The sequence below is a fragment of the Octodon degus genome, unplaced genomic scaffold (genome assembly GCF_000260255.1).
Source record: "Octodon degus isolate 3935 unplaced genomic scaffold, OctDeg1.0 scaffold00226, whole genome shotgun sequence".
Lineage (NCBI taxonomy): Eukaryota > Metazoa > Chordata > Mammalia > Rodentia > Octodontidae > Octodon > Octodon degus.
In genome coordinates, this window is record NW_004524802.1 from 182439 (window position 1) to 202018 (window position 19580).

General features: G+C 51.3%; 1 protein-coding gene across 8 annotated transcripts in view; it reads right to left on the reverse strand.

Moving 5' to 3' along the window:
* Positions 1 to 19574, reverse strand: part of Pacs2 (phosphofurin acidic cluster sorting protein 2) — a 64489-nt gene extending 44915 nt beyond the window's left edge. For all 8 annotated transcript variants that reach the window (XM_023705644.1, XM_023705643.1, XM_023705640.1 and 5 more), the window contains exon 1: positions 19422 to 19574. In XM_023705644.1, coding sequence (XP_023561412.1) covers positions 19422 to 19540 — 119 coding nt within the window. In that variant the 5' untranslated portion in view covers positions 19541 to 19574. The remainder of the gene's footprint in view (positions 1 to 19421) is intronic.
* Between the last annotated feature and the right edge of the window lie 6 nt (positions 19575 to 19580).

Sequence of the window (19580 nt, forward strand, 5' to 3'; positions counted from 1 at the left end):
AGAAGAAGAAGAAGAAGAAGAAGAAGAAGAAGAAGAAGAAGAAGAAGAAGAAGAAGAAGAAAAGGAGGAGGACGATGACAACCACGACCACGACCACGACCACGACCACCACCACCACCACCACCACCACCCCACTACCACCATGACCACAACCACGTCCACGACCACGATACCACACACACAGAAAAAGTGGAATTTATGAAGTGGAATCATAGCCCATACCCCATACCTTACATCTAGCTTCAGTTCGCTTAGCATTCCATGTTCTTAGTGCAGTTTCCTCAGTCAGAAATTCCTCATGTAGAAGTCTTTCAGATAATATCCTATGTCCAATATATTTGTAGCCATTCGCTAGTTACTATGTGGTAGCATTTTATTTTCAAAGCAATGGTGTGGGTTTCTCCACACTACTGAGTCCGTATGTGGGTCTTGTAGCAACTAGCCTTCTAGAACTGGTCTAATGGCATAGATGCTCACTTACAGGGCCTGTGTGGACAGTAAGGCCATCTGTACATGGCACTGTCTTCCCTCCACGGAAGCCATTGCACTGTCTGTCACCCCAAGAGTGATGCTGGATGACAATACATTCCTTTTCCTGACCCCAAAGGGAATGCTTCTGACACTGGTGACCAAGGACAGTGTGCCAAGGCAGCACCATCCAAAACCTGCTGCAGAAATGGAAAGGCTATCCAGCCAGCCAGTGGAGAGCTGGCAACTGGCACTTGCAGAACTGACCACAGATGTCAACAAATGGTCCCTCATGCATTATCACATTGGATAGTGATGCTCTGTAGGAGCCCTACAACAGCTTAAAGAAATTCCTACTTATTTCTATATTCCTAAAAATACATGTAAATTTTGTCAAATGCCTTTTCTCAATATTTCATATCATTTTCCTTTCAGTCCTTTTTGTTCCAGGAACAAATTCCCCAATGTGAACTCAGTCATCCACATACCCCTAAGGTGACCCTGCCACCCTGCCAGATTCATCCATCAACACTTAGGATCTGCACCCACACAAGTCTGTGAGACCTGCTTGTGCTTCTTTCCTACGGGGCCCTGTGGGTATTCACGATGCCACTGCTACGCAGACAGCTTGGCCCCATTTCAAATGTACCAAGAGAGGCAGGGATATAGGTGAGTGACAGTGCCTGCCTGGCAAGCTCAAGGTTGTAAGTTCGGGGCTGGGGAGACGGCTCAGTAGAATAAGCACTTGCCTGGCAAGCACAAGGGCCTGAGTTCAATTCCCGGTTCTGCCCCCCCACCCCCCAAAAAAGGTTGTGAGTTCAATTCCCAGTACCAAAAAAAAAAGTGATCCAATTCTCAGATCTTGGAAAATTTGCATGCATTAATAAAATATCTAAAGATGGGACCAAAACTTAGCACAAAAACTCACTCAAGTCTCACACAGCTCACATGCAGACCCTGAGGAGACAGGATACAGGGTTTTTAGTGAACTCTCACCGTGACATTCACCTGTCACTTGAAGTCAAGTGTGGGGTCACTTTTGGGTGACAGTACTGAAGAAATTATGGATTTTGGAGATTTTTGGACTCCAGTAGAGGGAATGCTTACCTCATAATTCACACTTCTAGAAAAAAAAGTTATCTAAATCTTTATATTTATTAACAACACTTTGGGACTGGGGAGATGGCTCAATAGGATAAGCGCTTGACTGGCAAATGCAAGCATCTGAGTTCAATCCCCGGTTTCACAAAAAAAAAAAAAACTTTAATGATTTCTGGTTGTTTTTTTTTAATTTTTTTGTGGGGGGGGGGCAGCTCAGCCCACCAGGGGGCAGCGCTGGCTGGCATGTGGTGCTGGGGAACTGAACCGCGGTCCCTGTGCTTTTAGTTTGTTCTAAGTAGGTGCTTTAGACCACTGAGCCATCTCACCAGCCCCTGATTTCTGGTTTTTAAACTTCATGTGTTTCGTTTCATCCCTAAAATTATGCGCATGGTTTATCTTTGGAAACTTTCACTAAAACTTTATTAAGCTTCTCCAAAGGATAGGCTTCTGACTTTTATTAATATCCCATATTGTCTTGGTTACTTTTCTCTTGTTGCTGGGATAAAATACCTGACATCCAAAATTAAGGAAGGAAAGGTTTATTTAGCTCACAGTGTATGGAGGCTTCAGCACATAATCATCTGTCTCCAAGGTAGCGCGGCACACACAAGAGGGCAGCAGTTCATGGTGGTGCAGAACAGCAAAAGAGCAAAAGCAGACGAGCAGGAGCAGCAGCAGCAGTGGCAGGAGCAGAGAGCAAGCCTCCCTCCCTCCCTCCCTCATACTGCATTCAGGCTACCCGTGGATGTAGCACTTAGTCTTAGCATTGGATCATGAATTAATCACAGACTCTAGAAGCCCACCTCAACGACTGCAGGAGGCTTTGGGGGGACAACTGGACACAAACCATAACACATACTGTTTTCTATTGTCACTGAGACTTGTTTTTTATTGGTTCCATTCTTTAACTTAAAAAAAAAAAAATCTCTCTCCTTGCTTCATATAATCTGAGCTGAATGCTCCATGACTAAGTGACAAAAATCTTATACTGAAAATGCGAAGTCCTGCCTGGGGATAGTGGTGTGCACCTGTGGTCCCAGCTACCTGAGGGTGTCTGCAGCCAGCCGGAGCAGCATCACAGGACCCCATCTCAAAAAACCCAAAGCCAAACATAAAAAGAGAAGTTCCAATACCACGAATCTACGCTCCTGTGTGACGCCAACGCCTGCCTTTGTCTCCCAGCTGTGTGTATTCCCCATGATTCCTGCAATCTGTTCTCTGCCAAGCAGTACATTCTTTGGCCTCCTGGGTCTTCTGACCCTGGACTGGAAAAGGCTGCTGCAGCCTCAGCTTGGCATTCACCCCACAAGACCCTGAAGTCTCTTCACATCGCTCATGCTGGGTGCCTTTCCAGCCCCAGCTTGGGAGCCCCTCCTCATGCTGCAGCATGAGCCAAGGGCTGCCCTGCCTTTCCTGTTATCTCTGGTGGTCTTTTCCAAAGTGGCTGGACAGGCATGAGCACACAGGTGGCATGACCACCATTCCTACCTCTTACAGCATTAACTCAACCATAGGGAACAAAGGTGACAGCCACATGTGTCCAGGAAGCTCGGCAAGATGAGGCAGGAGAGCCTGAGGAGGAAGTGCCAAGCTCAGAGTGCACAGAGGGAGGCAGAAGCACGGGGTGCAGGGGGGCTCTGAGGCTTTTCAGGCTTCAGAGCCAATCTGGTTGGTGGGTGCTTAGGGGGGAGAGGGCAAGCACAATGGTGCCTGGAGATGGGCACAGCTGTGGTGGGAGTGGGCACTGAGTCTGGGCTGGCACAGGGGGTGGGACTGGGGCCTCCCCTCCACGGCCACTCTGAACACCTCTGCCAGGTGTCACATGGGCCCTCGGGATGCAAGCAGTGTGGGGACTTCAGGTGACCAAGGGAGGAGGGGCCCTGGCCCTTGGTTGCTATGCAATGTGGAGCAAGCGACACTCTGAGAAGGGTCTCAGAAACTTCCCAAGCACAGCCCTTGCAAGGCCATCCATTTCCACAGAAATAGCTGCAGGTAACACTGTAGACTATAGGGTGGGCCAGGGACCCATTCCCATTCTCCTTCTGCTCAGGGAAACCAGGCCAGTGCCCCCAAAACAGATCCCTCAGTGCCCATGTCAATGGGGTAGGCAGGATGGGACAATGAAGCCAGAAACAGAGGCTGGGCCCTGCTGCTCCGGCTGTGCTGTCCATGTGTCTCCCTGCCATCCATGCGTGCTCACATCCCTAGAGCCAAGGCCAGCGGAGCCCCCTGGGTTGTCCTCACTCAGGGACAGGCCCAACTTTCAAGGTGTGGCCTGGAGAGGCCCACATAGCGGGCAGGTGGAGTGGAGCTCTCAGGCAGCTGGCGTGGGTCATGCCAGAGCCCAGCCAGACCCAGCAAAGGGCCCCTTTCCTGTAGAGGTAAAATACATGTCACAAAGGAATGACCATGCCAGCCACCAGAGAATTTCACAGGGGTGAGCACACGCATCTGCTGAGCAGCCACCAGCGCTCTACTACACTCACTGTGCAGACCCGAAGTTGCACACTCATGGAGAACAATTCCCATCCACCCTGAGCCCAGCTCCACTTCCTGACCCTTTCCATCTGACCATCCCTGGGCCTCATGGGAGTGGGGCCACCCAGCATCTATCCTCTGTGGCTGGCTGTGTCCACTCAGCCTCTATCCTCAGGCCATCTGCGACAGGGAAAGGTCCAAATGTCCTCCTTTCAAGGTTGAATAATGCTCCATTGTATGTGTGTGTCTCCATCTACCCACAGACATGTGGCTGTCCACCTCCCAGCCACTGTGAACCAGATGCCACATGGGGGTGCAAATCTCCTCTCTGTCCTGCCCTTTAATTCTCTGGATCACACACCAACAAGGAACAAACTGTCAGACTGTCAGCTAAGCACTTGCATTCACGACTGGACAGAGCGGAGGGAATACTCCCCCAGTACAGCGTGCCGCAGGCAGGAGGGACTGAGTCAGACCCAGGAGTGCTGGGCCCCAGAGCCTGTGGGCCCCAAAGCACAGGCAACAGCTACCACCTGCCTCTGCTCAACTCCTGCCTCGGCATGGGCCTCTGACTCCTCTCCTCACTTCTCGTCCCAGCTGCTGCTACTCACACCAGAGTGAAGAAGAAGTCTGCCAGATGTCTTCTGCATGGCATTGCCTAGACACAGGGTGTCCCTATGTAGTGCAGCCCTGTGGACACTGTGGGTGTTATTCTTGCACCTCCTGGCCTGCCACTTTTGCCCAGCCCCTGCAGAGGAGCCTGTGTGTCTGTAAACCACCTTCTCTGCGCTCTTTGCTCCAGGCATTTTCTCTCTAAGATGAAAAATTCCAGGTTTCCCCAAAGCCTGGCCAATCTCCCCCTGGACTGACCTCAGACCCTTTGCTCCCCACCTAGCCTACCTTGGGACTGGAGTCCAGGTCTTTAGGTTCCTCATCATCCTTTCCAGTTGGACTCCCCCTGCAGCCCTGCAGGGCACTAGCAACAGATGACAGATGGACAGGATCTGGGTCAGGGATATGGAGGAGGCCCAGGTATCTTGGAGGAGGTCAGTGAGTGCAGCAGCAAGGAGTTCTAGCCACTTGGGCTACAGCACTAGTGGGGATGAAGAGTTCCCCAACAATCCTCATGGGGTAAGGAGAGTAGCAAAGCAGGGTAGGCCCCAAAGGGGCAGTGGCCAATTCCTTGGTCCCCTGGGCTCCCACAGCACTTACCCACAGGCTGTGTAAGGGAGGCCAGCCTTAGGAGACCCAGATGAAAGAAGGGAACCTGAGAAAATTGAAGAAAGGGAGGAAAGGCAAGGAAAGGGGACCATGAGGCTGCATGGTAACAGGCGGACACTGCACCTGCCAGTGGGCTCGAAACGTTCCACCAAGACCAACAGCAGCCCCCAGTGCCATGTACCAGTTCAGTGAGTAAATTTCATCAGGAAAACCCATGTTCAGTGTTTTCCTGGCAAGCGCAGGGTCCTGAGTTCAATCCCCGGTACTGCAAAAAAAAGGAAAACCCATGTTCTTATCTGTGACTGGAAAGAGGCACTTGGACCAATTGAGGAGCTCGAGTAGCCAACCTGAGAGCTGCCAAAGGCTTCGCACCAGGCCCTTACAACAGGCTCTCGTGGACAGCCTGCTGATGACACCAAGCCTGCACACTGCGCTGTAAGCTGCCACCCCCCACCCCACTCCTTCCTGCCAGGACCCAGCACATCCACAGGCTCCTCCTCCATGACACAGCCCTGAACAGGGGTCTCTCCTATCAAGCCACATTCAGGAAATGTTACTGTGGTAATATCCTCTTGGAAGTGAATGAAGTAGCCACTCCTAGCATCATTGTGGACCTGAGGAGGACAGGAAGGCATTTTACAGCTTTTGAAATCTACTGGAATACTGGCTGGCCCCTCAGATGCAGGCGGCCACATGGGGAGCAGACCCAGACACTGAGCTCCAGCCTTGTGTGACACTCACGCTGTGGGCCCCAAATGCTAGCCGTGCATTTCATCAGGGGGAAACCAAGGGACCTTCTGTCTCTAGGCACTGTCCCTCCCCACGTCTACTGCGTGGGAGCCAGGCCTGCAGTGGCAGCCAGCCAGCTGTCCCCACGACTGTGGGAGAGAAATGCCACAGCCGTCACCCTGCCCATCCAGGCCCAGGCCCAGGCCACAAGCTGTCCACGTGGCCAGTGGCCCCCTTGCAAGTGAGCAACCATCAGAGGCTTCTTGTGATGTCCCAGCAATGGCCAAGCACAGTGAGGATGAGGAGAGCCAGTGCTGCGGAGGCTGGGGGGCTCACCCTGCCTACCTCTCAGCACTTGTCACCCTCCTGGGGCCCAAGATGCACTGGGTGACCTGGGGTGGCTGTCGGCTCTCACTGGCCAAGCTCAGCTTTCTCCAGTGTTCAGGTCTTATCTGGACTAGGTGCTCTGTACTAATGAGGAGAGGAGGTCAGAGGTGACTTCTCAGGGTCCCTGCCAAACATTGCGCAGAGCTAGGAAGCTGCTATAGACAAAGGGGATCCCTAGGCACTTCAAGCACAGCCTGGGGCCCAGCCACTGGGCCTCTACTTGCCTACCTTCTACCTAGCAGAGGACAGCCCCCATTGTGTAACAGGGAGATGGGCAAAGACAGAATCACCCTCCCCTAGAACAGGGATGGGAAAGAGGCTGCAGCTGGAGTGGAGGATGCCACAGGCCATGCACCCACACTGCACACACACACACACACCCCATACACACACGACTGGGGTGGCTGGGAAGGCCTCAGGGACACAGAATCACTGTGGCCTCCCTTGGTGCCACCCTTGCTGTCCTGCACACGCTAACCAACGGGGCTGTGTGGGCCCGACTAAGCCCTCATGAGAGGCCCTCTGGGGCTCCAGGCTCTGGGGCCTCATCACTGAGAGCAGAATGGTGGTGGCCTCTGCTAAGCCCAGTGTGATGCCTGAGATGCCTGACCTTTTCCCTCTCCACCACACTGCACTGGGCCTCTGTGCTCAACCATCAGGCAGTCTGGGCCCTGAACAGGAGCAGCAGTGGGCATTCCAGTGCAGAGCCACGTCTGCTGCACAGAAGAAAGGCCAAAAGAGGGTGGAGATGGGGCTGTGCAGGGCACGTGGCACCTGCATTCAGGTCAGGCAGCTACCCAAAGGGCCTCTACACACCCAAGTGCATCCTGCCCAGGGCCCCGCTTCCCCTTCCTTTTGCACACACATGTGTACCTAGTAACCCACTGCTCCCTGAAGATGTAGTGCTGGGTGCCAATCAAAGCCAGCCGGGCACAGGGCCCTGCCACCCCACCACTCCACAGCGAGGTGGGACAAATCAAATGAAACAAGAAAGTCTTGGTGACACTATTACGAAGAACCCTTGGCTGTACGGCTCTGGGTCCACACCAAGGTCAGGTCACTGTGGCAACTTTGAAAATAACTGAAAGACGCTCTCTCTCACTGAAAATAACTGAAAGATGCGTGGAGGAAATTTACTAGGAACTCAGTCTTTTTTTTTTTTTTTTTTTTTTTGGTGGAACCGGGGATTGAACTCAGGACCTTGCACTTGCCAGGGAAGTGCTTAATCCACTGAGCCATCTCCCCGGCCCCAGGAACTCATTCTTTAATGAGTCTAATAGAGCATGTTTTTCCTTTTTCCCTTTAACATCAATAACTCCACCAAAAAAACCTAAGTATACTGTTGTTCAGGGTACCTGGGGGTAGCTCATTTTCCCCAGGAAGCCACAGAGCTATCAGGAGCCCTACCAGGAGCCCTGTAGGAGCCCCACCAGTAACCCCACTGCAAATCCCACCAGAGCCCCCACCTCAAAAACTCCCAGAGGGCCCTGGGAGGTGGCCACTGCCCTTTCTAGAAGACCTACATTCCCAAGCAGACAAAATATGGAGGTGATTACCCTAGGCTGCCAGAGGCTTGGGAAGAGCCGAACACGCAGACCCCTCAGTCTCCAGCCTTGGGGCGTCCATGGCCACAGGAAAGGACTCCTGTTATAACCATCCCCATACCTTCCATCCACGCAATTCCCATGGCCGGAGAGTCACCCCATGGCCAGGAAACCCGGGAGCAGCCTGCAGAATCATCCTACAGCCTGGTCTTTCTGAAGCCTGGGCTCCCAAAACAAGCATTTCTGCTGCTGAGGTCTAGACTGAGAGTGGCCACAGCAGACCGCAGCGTGGCCCAGGGATGGCCATGCTGCTGATCTCAGGACATCGTATCACCTGTTCAAGAAACCACAGGGAGATGCATGTGAAGCTGACTGGGAAAGTGGGCCAGTGACTTGGTACTCTTTCCCCCTACCCAGCCCAGACCAAGATAGCTAGGCACAGCTGGCAACCCCAGCTAAATATGGCCAGGTTTCCCCCTGCCCTGACACCTACTCCCCTCAGCACAACCAAAGAGAACCAAAGCAGAGAGGAATCACCTGCCCTGCCCCCAAGCCACCGTTGGGGGTACCTTCCACCTGCCTTGCCACCCTACCCTCCCAGTGACTACAGCCTTAGGCATTTATCCCTGCTTCACCCAATGGGACAGTCCGTGGCCAGCACTCACCTGCCCACCTGCTCACCACAGACCCCACCCCTCTGAGATGTACCATACCCCCGACCCTCACACCAGCACTGCACTCCGACTGTTTCTCACCCTCATCTTGCCCGGCTGCACATGGAAAGGCTGTATTTCAAACACTGCTACTTTCTTTGTGCTCCTGCCAGGGCTGAAGGGCTGGAAAGTGTGCAGGCTCTGCTGTCATTCCCATTTAGCTTTCCAAAGCATGATAATCCTCAGATCATGTCACAGCAAGCACTAGATGACTAAGAAGGGAAGTCCAAAGCCAGGCTAGAAACCACTGGACCAAAGGAATAGCAGGACAGGGGCAAAAGGATACAAGGGTCTGGGCCACAGCGACCTCAACGAGAGGCAGATTGCAGCAGCCCAGCCACAGCAAGCACATATGTGGCCCCCCCCCTAGAAGAGCAGGTCAAAAGCACCTGCACAGGTCAGGTCTTCATAGCCAAAACTCCCTTCTTCCCTGCCCGTGGCTCTGTGACCCTACCGCAAGGCACAGATCAGCACAGTAGCACAGATGCCTTCTTCAGACACTCCAGGCAACCGAAAGGACATGCTCTGTCTATCCAGCCCAAAGCCAAGGGTTCCAACCCCACCAGGCTGAATGATGGCTGAACCACAGCAGGGGCTCCTGGGCATCTGCCTTTCCACCCATCCTGAGCAGCTTTGGGGCACTACTTTACCGCATGAGCTACAGGCCCTCGCAGAGTCCCTGAGAAATGCAGAGTGTGATCACTGGGAACTCAGTTCCCAAGGACTGTGGTACTACTCATCCTGCAGCCCTGTGTGGAGTCCCCTTTGTCTGAGAACACGCAACACATCCAACCCAGCTCCAGCCAGAGGGAAACCTGATTCTCCCACTGGCTCACATGCTGTTTTCAGGGCCATGTCCCAGTGCCACTGCTGAGCAATGCACTACAGCCACCCAGGCAGTTACTGAGCATAGCCAGCAGCTCGCATACACTTGCTGCGGAAACACCATGCAGTGGGGATCCAGCCTCTGAAGACCAAGCCATGTCTAGCCCACAGACCCGCAGCAAGACGTGCTGGGGGTTAATGGCCCAGGACCCTCCCACCTATCCCTTCTCTCTTGGTCCAACATAGCCATGTACTGACTTCCATGTGGCCATCATGAGGTCCAAGGAGACCCCACTGTCACATGCCCCTCAACACACTCCCCTGCAGTGTTCTCTGGGCTAAGAAAGAAGAGTACACACAGGACTTCTCCCAGGCCCACCAAGTCTTTGGGTCATCAGAGCTCAAGAAGAACCTGCCCAGGGCACCGCGGGCCATGGCTGCTGCATAAAAGCCACCCAGGGAAGCAAGGGTACTCGGAGCACAGGAGAGAACTGCGAGTGTCTGCTTCGTGCAGTGCCCTCCCTCTGAGCCCATTCTCAATCCTGGAGCACCTCTCCCACCCATCTCTATCTCCACACATCCTCAGCCTGCAATCAACTCTACAAACACGGCCACTCAGCCAGCACCACTCTCTCAATCAACCCCTCAATGGTCCAAAGGCCTCCCCACAAGTCCAACCAAAATCCACAGGTCCTACACAATACCTTGGGTTCAATCACAGATACTCACCAAGGAACCACAAAACACCGGCCCTCGGGGTTGGTGGTAACTCTCATCAAGACAGAATTGGGAACCCAGTGGCCAAAAAGAGAGACCAACATGTCCTAGAGGGCTGTGTCCATGCATGGACACAAAAAGGGTACTGACAAGAGGCCCATTCTCCACTTCATGCTCCTCACCTGCAACCTGAAGCACCCAGCAGGAAGACCTGCTACCCTGGTGTCCACCCTGTGCTCCAGGGACCACAGAAGGGAGTAGAAGGCAGAGCAATACCAAAGGGACAGTAGCTGAGGGTCACCCAGAACTAAGCAAAACAACCCATCCACATTGTGAAGTCCAATACCCCCAACTCAGGCATCCCAGGGGATACCCACACCTAGCATACCGTCAGCCAGGCCATCATACAGGGAAGTGAGCATCACGTAGGGTGTGACCACACAGCCACCACACCAGACCTCTTCCAGTGAGTTTCAGCCACAGGTGGCTGTCTTCTCTCCCCAGCAAGAGTGGAAACCAAAAGCTGGGGTGCTGTACCTCACCTCACAGGGGAGAGGCTGCCCTGGTTCCACATGCCATCAGCACATACCCTTTGGGAATGAGGGGCACAGAAATAACATGGATGAACCAAGGGGCAGTTCACTCTTATGGGTTTTCCCAGGAAAAACCTAGGAAGGTTCCCAGCAAGAGGAGAAAAACAACTCTGGGTTCTGACAGCAAGGAGAATGAAGATAAAACTGCAAATTTAAAGTTTGTCAAGAGGTGACAGCTGAAGCAATAATGACTGTCTTGGGCTCTTAAGAAGACAGCTGAAATACAACACACTCACAATACACTTATGCACATGCAAAGACTTGGTTAGAACAACGTACACTCAGGTGAATGAAGACATAATTAGCTTCAAAATGCAACAGCAAGTGTTTTGCAGTTCTCAGGGCAACCACAAAGGAAACCAAAGTAGTAGCCAGGCACAGAAGTACACGCCTATCATCACAGCTATTCGAGAGGCTGAAGCGGAAGAAACACCAAATTCAAGGCCACCTGGGCAACTTAGCGAGACTATCTCAAAAAAAAATTTTAAAGGGCTGGTGGTATTGCTCGATGGGAAGAACTTTCATAGCATGCGTAAATCCCTGGATTTAATCCCCAATACTAAGAACTGAAGAAACAGCTCAGTGGAATAAGCGCCTGCTTAGGCAAGTGCAGGGACTAGGGTTCGATCCCAGGCACCACATGCCACACCAGCCCCAATGAGCCGGTGACCGAGTTTGGTTGTTATGGCACATGCCTACAGGAGGCTCACCGCAAGTACAAGCTGTGCAGTGAGACCCTGCACAAAATACCTTAAAAGAAAGAAAGAAAGAAAGAAAGAAAGAAAGAAAGAAAGAAGGAAAGTAAGTTCCAAACCAAATACTAAAAGAAAAAAAAAATGAGAAAGAGAAGAAGGAAGAAGAAGAAGAAACAGGGAATAAGAGGAGGAGAAGGAGGAGGAAGAAAAAAGTCTAAGTAGTGATAAATTTCACCACTGATACAGGAAGAAAATGAAATAACAAAAATCAATACATGCCTGTAATCCTAGTACTTAGGGGGTCATCATTGTGAGTCCAAGAGCAGTCCGGGCTACACAGTGGACTAAAGGCCAGCCTGAACTGCATAGGCAAGCCCTATCTCAAAAAGAAAGACACACACACACACACACACACACACACACACACAATCAAAGCAAAATAAGGTGTAACAAAAAAATTAAAAGTGTAGAACAATTTTAAAAAGCACACAATATAGTAGACATGAACCTAAATGGTGACAATCTAGACAAATGTAAAGGGACTGGATGGCTCAGTTTTGAAAAGGCAACACGTTAGGTGAAAACAAAAATCTATATACAGGGGCTGGTCAGATGGCTCAGTGGTCTAAAGCACCTACTTAGAACAAGCTTAGCAAAGCACAGGGACCACGGTTCAATCCCCCAGCACCACATGCCAGCCCGCCCCGCCCCCTGGTGGACTGAGCTGGCCACACACACACACACACACACACACATAAATAAATAATTTTTTTAAAAAAATCTACATACATGCTGAATACCAAAAACACATTAATACATACAGTTATACAAAAATTTAAAGACAAGAGGCAAAACAAAAACAAAAAAGTAGGGCTGGGGATATAGATTGGCAGTCTAAGCACCTGCCTGGCAAATGCAAGGACCTGGGTTTGATCCCAGGTACCGCATGCTGCGCTGCCTCCATGCAGAGCTAGCCACTAAAACAGGGCATGGTGGCACATGCCTCTAATCCCAGCGCTGGGGAAGCTGAGACAGGAGGATCACTCTAGGGCCAAGTTGTGGAGAGAGACCCTATACCAAATAAACAAACAAACCCTTCCCTAAAATACAAAAAAAAAAAAAAAAAAAAAGAAAGAAAGAAAGAAAGAAAAAAGGAAAGAAAGAAAAAAAAAGAAATCAGAAATAAGGGGTTGCGGGTTTCACCTGCCTAATATGTATGAGACCCTAGGTTCAATCCCCAGTACCAAAAAATAAAAAAAAGAGAGAGAGAGAGAGAGAGAGAAGAAAGGAATAAGAATGAGAACACCATAGACACATGAGTGCAAATGGAAAGAAAGAAAAAACTAATATTCACTTCTAAAAATCGATGGACCCTTTGGGTGAAACAAATCAGGAAAGGGTGTCTACCTGCACAAATTAAGTAAGAGTTAAAAAGAGGCAGCACTACAGATCCTGCAGATGTTTAGGAAATAAAAGAGTATTATAAACATTATGTAAATAAAACTAAAAAATTTAAGTGAAATGAACAAATTCTCAAAAAAATATGTGTCCAAAACTAAAAGACAAAGACAGTTCCACACCCATTAGATAGTGAATCAGCAGTTAAAACTTTCCACACAGACTCTAAGGCCAGGTCACACTACAGGTGAGCTCTGCCAGACAATCTTTTTTTAAAAAATTTATTTATTTATTTATGTGTGTGTGTGTGTGTGTGTCTGTGTGTGTGGCCAGCTCAGCCCACCAGGGGGCGGGGCTGGCTGGCATGTGGTGCTGGGGGATGGAACCGCGGTCCCTGTGCTTTGCTAAGCTTGTTCTAAGTAGGTGCTTTAGACCACTGAGCCATCTCACCAGCCCCAGACAATCTTATTTTACATGAGCTAACAGCCCCAGAACAAAGAGGCACGCTCCTCCTCTCTGGGAGGGCATACGGGTACCGCAGTCCAGACGGACTGCAGGACGGAGCGGCTGCAGACCCAGACTCCCGAGCAGAGTGCCGAGTCCAAGTCCCCGTCCTGACCATACGGGGGTTCTTCTGCGAACAGGAGGTGAGTGTGATGCTACAATACCAATTTATACAACTTCCCACACTGGCAAGCCTTAACATCCTTAATAACAGAAAAGCAGGGGCTGACGTGTGGTTCAATGGTAGAGCACCTGCCTAACATGAAGCTGGAGGCTCTAGGTTCAATCTCCAGCACCACAAAAGAATTAAGCTGTTGTATTCAACATCTACGCGTGATTTTTTTTTTTTTTTTTTTTTTTTTTTTTTTTTTTTTTTGAGGGTGGTGACACTGGGAATTGAACTCAGGCTCTTGTGCATGTTAGGCAAGCACTCTACCACTGAGCTATATCCACAGCCCTGCTATTTTCTTTTTTTTTTTAATTTTATTTATTTGTGTGGGGGGGGCAGCTCAGTCCACCAGGGGGGCGCGGCTGGCTGGCATGTGGTGCTGGGGGATTGAACCGCGGTCCCTGTGCTTTGCTAAGCTTGTTCTAAGTAGGTGCTTTAGACCACTGAGCCATCTCACCAGCCCCCCTGCTATTTTCTTTTAAAGTTGGATTCATCTATAAATAAGCTGCTGGGCCTCTTTAGCCACAGTGACCCCAAGTATCACCTGGGCATGGCAGTGCATTTGTTTACATACTATCCTGAGTTTAGACAGATGTCATTTCAAACAGTTAATTCTTGTAGTGAATAAATTTGATAAAATTGCCACTTTTACATTTCTTGTTATATTAGCTTATAAAATTAGTGAAAAATATGCAATATTTGGTCATCATGTATTTAAATAATTGGACTGGTAAGTAATTAACTTCATAAAGGTATCTACAAAATAAAGTTCTAGCAGGAGCCAGGCATGGTGGCTATAATCCCAACACTCTGGGAGGCCAAGGCAGGGGGATGACAAGTTCAGGCCCAGCCTAGGCAATTTAGCAATTCACTGAGACCCTGTGTCAAAATAAAAAATACAAACAAAAAGTTACAGCAGACATCGTTCTTAGTGGTGAAACATTAAAACTTCAAGTGCAGAACACAAGAGAATATACACAGAAATACTTCTAGCTCAACACTGTGCAGTGAGGGCCAGTGTAGTGAGGTAAGAAAAGGAAGTAACAAACGGCCACAAACAGGGCCGGCGAGATAGCTCAGGGGACTAAAGCGCCTGCTTAGGCAAGTTTAGGCAAGCGAAGGGTCATGGTTCAACCCTAGGCACTGCAGGCCACACCGGCCAGAGCATGGGTGGGCACAGTGGCGCACGCCTGTAATCCCAGCACTGGGGAAGCCTGAGCCCAAGCTATGTAGTGAGATCCGGCAACAACCAAATAAAATTATTTTTAAAAGAAGAAAATAACAAACACAGCTCTTCTTCTGCCAATGAGAGAATGTACCCTTCAAATGCAAACTAATCTATCCATAAGCACCAGGTTACTGGCTTCGAAAGGCACTCCAAAACTGCATGCAGCATGACCGCAGGCACAGAGACCTGGGAGAGCGAGGCAGGAGGCGCGCCGGCCTGGAGTGCAGAGCCAGCCAGGGCGCCACAGTGAGACCCAAACAGCAAAGAAACACCCTAATAGACGGTTCTGCTCCCAGACCAGGTGCTGGGGGTGCAGCCTGGCAGCACAGGGTCCCCTATTCCCCCTCCAGTACCAACACAAAACAAAACAAAACAAAACAAAACAAAACAAAACAAAACAAAACAAAACAAAACAAAACAGAGTTCTATGTGTTTGCAACAGGCAATAAAAGCTAACTTTGTTTCACATGTGACACACAAAACAAGCACTTAGGAGTCGGCTAACAAGGTGAACACAATAAAGAGATTTGTCACCACAGGTGTATTCACGAGGAAACGGTGCCACTCTTGTACCAGCTCTGAGCCAAGAAATTCCCTTATAAACCATGTATGGCTAAGAAGAGATGCTTCTGGAAGTAACAGGACTAGGTTGAATTAGCACTGCATCTACACACGGAAGCCAAAGTGACCTTGAGACTGCTTAGCTTTGAAGACGTAACAATTAATCACTGGACCTCATCAAAAGTAAAAACTTGTCTCTTCAACAAAACACCATGAGCTGAGCATGGCAGCTCACACTTCTAATCCCAGCTACTCAGGAAGCTGAGTCAGGAGTATCCCAAATTCAAGTCCAGTTTACATAAGCCTGATGCAACAACAGGGCTCAGTCTCAAATTTTAAATAGGGGTGGAATGGAGGAGTGATTTCTAGGGATGTAGCTCAGTGGTAAAGTGTTTGCCTGTCACGAGATAGGCCCTGGGTTCAATCCTGGGTAAACAAAAAGGAGGCCAGTGGTGTGGTAATAGATGCCTATAACCCCAGCACTTGCAAGGCTGAGTGAGACAGGAGGATCAAAAGTTTGAGCACAGTCTGGCCAGTCTTTCAATGTAATAAATGACACTCTGGGCTGGTGAGATAGCTCAACAGACTAAGCACCTGCTTTGGCAAGTGCAGGGACCAGGGTTTGATCTCCAGTCCTGCATGCCATGCCACCCCCAGGGCACACTGAGGCAGCAACAGAGTCTGGGTGTGGTGGCACATGCCCGTAATTCCAGTGCCGGGGAGGCTAAAAACAGGAGGATCTATACGAGTCCGAGCTGTGTAGTAAAACTCTGTACCAAATACATAAAGTGAAAAAAAAATCATTTTTAACTTCATAACTTTATTTTTAATAAATTTTAATATTAAAAAGTGTAATAAAAGTATAGTTAAGTGGCCAGTACAGCCAAAGAACAATGAAGGGAAGGAGGCAAGAAGACTGGCCCTGTACCCCACACACTGAAAGGAACAGCCACAGCAGGGAGACTGCACTCCACTCCACACCCAGGCTGGGAAGCACCCAGACCTGCACCCATGGGACAGCACCTGGCGGAGCTCACTCTGACCAGGGACTAGCAGACAGCGATACAAAGGAAAGGACAGCTCACAGAAGCAGCATGGCCTGGCGCTGTTCAGGGAGGGTATACATGTGTCCTTCCGGAAAGACGGACGGTACTGCCTGTGGAGATGTCAGCATCAGGGCTGACTGGGAGGGACACACGACCTCTCTGGGATAACAGACATGCTCTGTGCCTCCAGGGCCACACATTTGTCACAACTCACACCACACGCTGAGGCTCTGGGCTCCTGCTGTATAGAATGAACCTGGGCTTCCCTCAGTGCACCAAGAACACTGGCCGAGAGACTATAGGGGTAAAGACAACACAAATACACTAAACAAGGAGTTTATAAAGGAACCCATGAACCACAGGAGGCAAGATCAGGTGGGAGTTCCACATCCAGAATGCCAAGGGTTGCTGAGGGATGGGTGAGGATGTGTGAGAACAGGACCAGAAGGGGCAAAGGCAGTGTCAACTACAGACCCAGCAGAAGGCACACAGGCCCATCAAGGGCAGCAGTGCTGCTATGCCCAGGCATCTAGAGGGACACCAGGACTGGGCCCTCGCTCTGGTAGAAAGCCAGTCACAACTCCCTGGGGTCAGGGAACTCTCCTGCCAGCACCATCACCAAAGTCAGCTGAGAGGAACTGAGCCCCGGGACCACAGAGGGTGCCTTAGCCCCAGAGGGACTCGAGGACCACAGAAGGGCTGTGAAGGATGGTAGAGACACCTCAAATTGGTGGAGGGTACTTTCATTACACATAGCTGGGTTTTGGGTTTTTTTTTGGGGGGGGTTTTGTTGTTGTTGGCTCAGGATGCCTTCAGGGCAGGTCTGGTAAGGCATGAGGATATGATAGCTGGTAAAAGATTACTCTCCCCTATAAAAGCTGCTGAGATTACAGTAGGAAAACAGAAATAAAAATGGTGGAAGAAATGAAGAGGCATTTCACTGACAAGGAAGTACACGGGGCCTAGGTTAGTAATCAGTGAAACTAGTATTAAAACTGCAATACCACTTCACACCCACCAGACTGGCAAAATAGTCACACGCACTGGCAATAATGTGGAGCAGTGGGCACTCTCAGTCCTGCCGGTGGGGCCGGGGTTGGCAACCTCCCTCTGGGAAGCAGCCAGGTGGCTACAGAGCTGCACATGTCTGTATCCCGCCGACTAGCAGCCAGCGACACAAGGCACTATCACTATGTACGCAGGAGACAGGGACTAGGATGTCTACATGAAAGGTTTGTAATTAGCCAAGAACTCAAAGCAAACTAAATATCCCTTGGCACCAGCAGAGACTTGGTGGTGTTGTCCCAGGGAATACTGCACGGCAGTGAACACGTCACCAGCTAACCCACGAATGCAGCTTAGGGAGCAAAGACTGAGCCATGCAGGGAGGACAATGCCACTGGCAGAAGGTCCCCAGATAAGCAGCAAACTATCACTGTCAAAGGGATACACACCACACGAAGCAAGCACAAGGCAGGACAGGTGAGGGTGACTTGGGACTGAGCTGTGTACTCAGCCTCCATACCACAGAGCAAGCCCACTGTCTTGTTGGCCCGTCCTCTCTCCTTGGCTGAGGCAGAGCCCCAACCACTCCAGTACCCAGCACCCTCCAGCCCAGGGCTTCCACCCTGCCTGCCACTTGCCCTGCACCACCCCATGCTTTCCTTTGCAGACCACTTGAGGACAGAGCCTGGCTCCACGTCGGGTCTGACAGTGCCCCTGATCACACTCCTCCACCTTTGAGATGAAACACTTCACATCTAACCTGGTGAATAGCCTATGCCTCTAGTCCCTGCCATTTGGGAGGAAGAGGGCAGAACTAGTTGAGCCCAAGAGTTTGAGACCAGTCTGGGCAACACAAGGAGACCATGACTCAAGTCTTTGGTCCTCTGTCAGGCAGCCCAGCCAAAGGCAGCCAGGTCTAAATTTGCTCTGGGGCCCTCACAGGTGGGGAGGTCCAGTGGAGGGCTGGTTATACAAAGAGAGACAGCAGGTGTGGGAGGCTCCAGCACGGTCCCCACACGGGGGATTTAGCAGACGTCTTGGGTTTGGCTTCAACATTGGGTTTGGCAATGTTGACCCAGTGAAATGAGTCCTCCTGGAGGCCACACTAGGAGCGAAAGTCCTGCTGCTGTCACTCTTCCCAGTCCTATGCTGAAGACGACAAACCCATAGGCTGGTGCCAGTGTGATGTGCCCACTAGCAGGGAAACTGAAGACCAGAGTCCCGGGTGTTCTCCTGAGCCCTCCAAGACCACAACCTGTGCTGTATGGACTCACTGAAGTCCCTGTTGGGAGATTCCCCACCCCCACCCAGCTCCTATTCCTCCGCCAGAATCCTGCAAGGCAGTGTTGCTCTCGCCCTGGGCTTGGGAGCTCTCTGAGCAGGAACCAAGTCAAGAAAAAACCACAGAAGTTTCAAGCTGTGCAGAAGAAACAGGGAAGCTGCCAGTCTACTGTGACTGCTCCAGGCTCAGCCCTGCCAGTGTGCCCGGTCCAATCCTTTACACTGGACCAGGGAGCATGCACCAACCCAGTGCAGTGTAATAAGGCTTTGCAATGGCAAAATTAGCAGCTCCAGGAAAAAGCACTGCGTTCAGATGATGTCTCTACAGGGCCAGGCAAGGCGAAAACTATGGAGGGGACCGACCTGGCCGGGCCCGCAGGACGAAGGGGCGGCCTGGAGTCCTCCAGACAAGGGAAACGGTGGTCTCGCACTGGCTGTGGCTGTCCTCTGACACCACGCCTAAGGGTCACTCCCAGGCCTCGAGGCTTGACACTGCCTGGACGCGAGGGCAACTGCGGTCCCCGGGGACTGGCACCCCGCGCGCGCCAGAGGCAGGTGTCAGGCTGAGGCTGGGAATGGGCCAGGCGGGCCAGGAACTCCGACCCTAAGCCCCAACCCGACCAGATCCGAGCAGCTCCCGTCCGATCCAGGCAGCCCAGACCCGGGCCCCACTGGCGGCGCTCCGGGCGTGGGTGAGGGCAGCCGTAGGCCGGGCGGGGCAGGTGCGCATGGACAAAGCGTAGGGAGCGGACGAGTACCTGGGCACACAGCTAGGGCTGGAGCCATCCACCTCCCAGGTGGCGAACAGGTTCATGGGCACCGGCGTGTTGAGCGCGCCCGGCGCGCCGGGGAGGCCGAGACGGCCCCGCTCGGCCATGGCGCCGGCCCCGCCGTCCCTCGGCGGCCTGGGGCAGCGC